Below are 4,688 nucleotides of genomic sequence, written 5' to 3' on the forward strand. Positions count from 1 at the left end.
TAGCTGCAAAGGATATGAAAAAGAAGTGGAAAAAAAGTCTTAGTAGATGCAGTCAAGTAATTGGTTTGAATGTAACCAATATTGAATGAAATCATAAAATCTTAGAGAAAGTAATTGAGGATGTGAATAAATGAAGAAGTATCTTACTTAATGTGAGAATAAACACTTAATCATTGTCTGTGTATCTGAAGTAAATAAAATGCTAAATTTATATTGTAAAAGTACAGTATTCATGGAATTTTTTAATAATGAGAACGTATGTCTTTAAACCAGCCAGGAATTAACGTTTATAAACAACTTGTAATCTCATTCATCTGAAGATCCCCAGTCTATCAAATAATTTTTTGAGTGCATTTTTCACATCCTTATTTCTTAAGCTGTAAATTATTGGATTCAACATAGGAAATACAACAGTGTAAAACAGAGCAACTACCTTATCAGTGTCTGGGGAATAGCTGGTGGTGGGACGCAAGTACATAAACAGCAGTGTTCCATAGAACAAGGTGACTGCTATGAGATGAGAAGCACAAGTGGAGAATGTTTTGCTCCTGCCTCCTGTGGACTTGATGCTCAAAACAGTGATGAGGATGCAGAAGTAGGAAATAAGAATGACCATGAAAGTGCTGGTCTGGATTGTGCCACATAAAGCAAAGAGCAGAAGCTCATTAATATAAGTATCTGCACATGATAAAGCAAGAAGAGGTGGGATATCACAAAAAAAGTGGTTGACAATATTGGACCCACAGTATGGAAGCATAAATGCAAGGGACACATGTACCAGTGAGGTCACACTTCCACTAAAATAAGCCAACACAACAAGGCTGAAGCATACCCTTCGAGACATCAATGTAGAGTAAAGCAGTGGGTTGCAAATAGCTGCATAGCGGTCGTATGCCATTGCTGCCAGGATAAGGCACTCAGCATCTGCAAAGCATGCAAAGAAAAACATCTGTATAGCACATCCATAGAATGAGATGCTCTTCTTGGAGGCTAAGAAGTCTACCAGCATTTTAGGTGCAATGGCTGTAGAATAGCTGATATCTAAGAAAGACAGATTGCTAAGAAAGTGATACATGGGAGTTTGAAGGCTTAACTCAATATTAACTAGGATTATTAAGCCAACATTTCCCACCAAAGTTAATGTGTAAACTATGAAAAACACCAAAAACAGCGTGAGCCTGAATGGCTGATAATCTGTGAATCCGATAAATATAAACTCTGTTGGCTTGGTATAGTTTGTATACTGCATCTTCTTGGGCTTCTTGATTTTCTCATTGGCAGTTGATGATATCCAGCAATGTAAAGTTCTCTGGGTGATGGATGAACCAATGTCCTTGTTTTCTCCTCTAAGGAAGCAAGAATAATACTTATATATAATAGATACAATTTTTAAATAGATAGGATAGTCTACATTATTTCATTTATGCATCATCATATTGTCATTAATAACAATCATACCTACTCCATGTTGAAGTTACAATTTTGGGCTAAAATTAGATCAAGTATATTTTATAACTCTAAAATTTATCAGAAACATTTATATAATACTAAAATATGCTGTTAGAATTTCATAAATAAGCCACACTTATTAAAATATATTTATTTATGTTTATTAGAAACAACAGAACAATAAACAGGCAAGAAAAAATTAATAATTGCATAAATGCCACTACATGAAAATAAGGTATAATCATTATAATACCAATCCTGTAACCATAAAGCAACAGTACATAGAACAGCTTTCTACTATTTAAATTATGATTATTCCTATTTGTAGAATTTAAAGCTGGGGTACAGTTTAATACACCACCCGTTTACCCATGGTAGTTGATAAGGATGATGCTGATGATGGTCCTGATAAAAGTAATAAATAACTAGTATAAATCATGAGGTATGGACAGTAGACAGTTTATTTGCATGTCTCATTTTATTTAGATTTCTTGATTATGGTATGTAATGTTAGAGAACTTTTTTTACAGTTGGACTGAAACAAAAGATATAATTAATTTATCCAAGTTCACATGTCTTTTTACTCTACTGCAATGCTTATGATCTTGAACTGTTTTATACTGCTGTAGGAATTATAGGTTTGGTTATAAAATTAAAGAGTATTAGTTACAGTTGTAGAAGCTTAGGAATGATCTAGTCCATATTTGTAAATTTTTAAATGAAGTATCTGAATAGTTTGAAAACAATCACCCAACAGCATGTGCCCTAATTATTTTAACTATTGCTACTATATCTCCTCATTCAAAAATACACTGCAGATGTATGGAAGTACTTTCATTCTTCTTTATATCATTATTATCCCTCTCTGTTGCATCATGACCATTGTGTCTCCAGTACCATACAGTGAAATGCCAAATCCTTCTATTTGATACTTATAACAGAAAGCAATTGACTGCATAAGAGTGGGACACAGAGGATAGACAAACATCCACAGAAAAAGAGGATAAAAATCTCAATAAAGGGGTTCTTGTATTTATTAACAATTTAACAAAAGTTTGAAGTAAATGTTAAAGAATAGCTGAAGGGGTTTGCAACCCTATAGGAAGAACATTATCAACCAACTAAACCTCCCAAGAGTTCTCAGAGAACCACCACCCAAAGATTGGAGCCCATGCTCCAGCCACATATGTAGCAGAGGATGACCTTTTCCGGCATCATTGGGAGAAGAGGCCCTTGGTTCTGTGGAGGTTCTATGCCCCAGTGTAGGGGAATGCCAGGTTGGGGAGGCAGGCGTGTGTTGATGGGTGGGGAAACACCCTCATAGAAGCAGGGTGAGAGGGGGTGGAATAGCGTGTTTACGGATGGGAAACTGGAAAAGGGGATAACATTTGAAACGTAAATACAGAAAATATCCAATAAAAGAAAAATAAAAAACTTCCTGTTCTGTGAATAAAATTAAGGATTTTTTTTTTTTTTGCCATTGGTTCTCAAGTTTCTAAAATGGGAAAAGTCAGCTTTCTTCTCTTGGAGGTATAAAGTGAGACTAGTTTAGGTATATTACACTGTCTGTTGCCACCTACTCTCTTAGCCCTCATGAATGCTGGCTCTCATATGGAATCAACAAAGAAACATATTATCTTAAGCATAAGCATTAGCTTTGTAACATTAACCTTAGATATTTGCTGCTGCATCAGGAATTAAAACACTTACCTCAGCACCATCTAAGACTTTTAACAGTGGAACCTATTTTGCTTTGTAGACAATAATTCTTCCCAGGTTTTGTAAGTAAAGCTTGTCAGACATCACTATTTATCCTGCAGTCCATGACAAGTGGGATATTATCCTAGAGTAATTGTCTTCCCTGTGGACAACTGTGCAGGCAATTATTCTCTGCAGAGAAATTACTTAGCTGAGTTCTTTTAAATGAAATAAAATGAAGAGTAATAACATGATCGACTCTTGTAAAGGAATAAATATCACTCAGGATGATATTTTATAATTCCACCTATTTGCCTAAGACTTTCATGAAGTCATTGTTCTTAATAGCTAAGTAAATTTAATTTCTCCATTGGTTAAATGTAGCACATTTTCTGTATCCATTTTTCTGTTGAAGGACATCTGAGTTTTTTTCAGTTTCTAGCTATTATAAATAAGACTGCTATGAACATAGTGGACCATGTGTCCTTGTTATATGTTGGAAAATCTTTGGGTATATGCCCAGGAGTGATATAGCTGGGTCCTCCAGTAGTACTATGTACAAGTTTCTGAGGAACCACCAGACTGATTTCCACAGTGGTTGTACTAAGTTGCAATCTCACAAACAATGGAGGAGGGTTCCTTTTTTTCCACATCCTTGCCAGCAACTGCTGTAACCTGAGTATTTGATATTAGCTATTCTGACTGGTGTGAGGTAGAATCTCAGGGTCCTGAAAAAGGTAACCCAGTCACAAAAGAACACACATGGTATGTACTCACTGATAAGTGAATATTAGCCCAAAAGCCTGTAATACCAAAGAAACAATTCACAGACCACATGAAGCTCAAGAAGAAGGAAGACCAAAGTGTGGATGATTCAGTCCTTCTTGGAAGGGGGAACAAAATACTCAAGGGAGGAAATATAGAGACAAATGGTGGAGCTGAAACTGAAAGAAAGGCCATGAAAGAGAGTGCCTCACCTTGAGCGTCCCACATACAGACACCAAACTTAAACACTATGGTGGATGCCAAGAACTGCTTGCTGACAGGAGCCTGTTATAGTCATCTCCTGAGAGGCTCTGCCAGACCCTGATCAGTACAGATGTAGGTGCTTGCCACGAACCATCTACATAAGCATGGGGACCCCAAAGGAGGAGTTAAACCAGGGACTGAAGGAGTGGAAGGGGTTTGCAATCCCATAGAAAGAAAAACAATATCAACCAACCAGACCCCCAGAAGCTCCCAGGGACTAAACCACCAACCAAACAGTACATATGGAGGCACCCATGACTCCAGCCACATATATAGCAGAGGATGGCCTTGTTGGGCATCAATGGAAGGAGAGGCCCTTAGTCATGTGAAGGCTCAATGTCCCAATGTAGGATAATGCCAGGGCAAGGAGTGGGAGTGGGTGGGTTGTGGGAGAGCACCCTTATAGGAGGAGGGGAAAAGAGGAAGTGATAGAGGGGTTTCTGGAGGGAAAACCAGAAAAGGGGATAACATTTGAAAGGTAAGTAAAGAAAATATCCAATAAAAAAAGAAAT

The 4,688-nt window shown here is 37.0% G+C and overlaps 1 protein-coding gene across 1 annotated transcript; it reads right to left on the minus strand.

Moving 5' to 3' along the window:
• Positions 1–309: 309 nt before the first annotated feature.
• LOC110319395 (olfactory receptor 5AS1-like) lies at positions 310–1,249 on the minus strand. The gene has a single exon (XM_021194897.1). The coding sequence runs from the start codon at positions 1,247–1,249 to the stop codon at positions 311–313; it is 939 nt and encodes a 312-aa protein (XP_021050556.1). The 3' UTR covers position 310.
• Positions 1,250–4,688: the final 3,439 nt, after the last annotated feature.

Source organism: Mus pahari, chromosome 3, assembly GCF_900095145.1.
Source record: "Mus pahari chromosome 3, PAHARI_EIJ_v1.1, whole genome shotgun sequence".
Taxonomy (NCBI): domain Eukaryota; kingdom Metazoa; phylum Chordata; class Mammalia; order Rodentia; family Muridae; genus Mus; species Mus pahari.

Coding starts and splice junctions, on each gene's coding strand:
- LOC110319395 (XM_021194897.1), bottom strand. CDS start 1,249: ATGCAGTATACAAACTATACCAAGCCAACAGAGTTTATATTTATCGGA.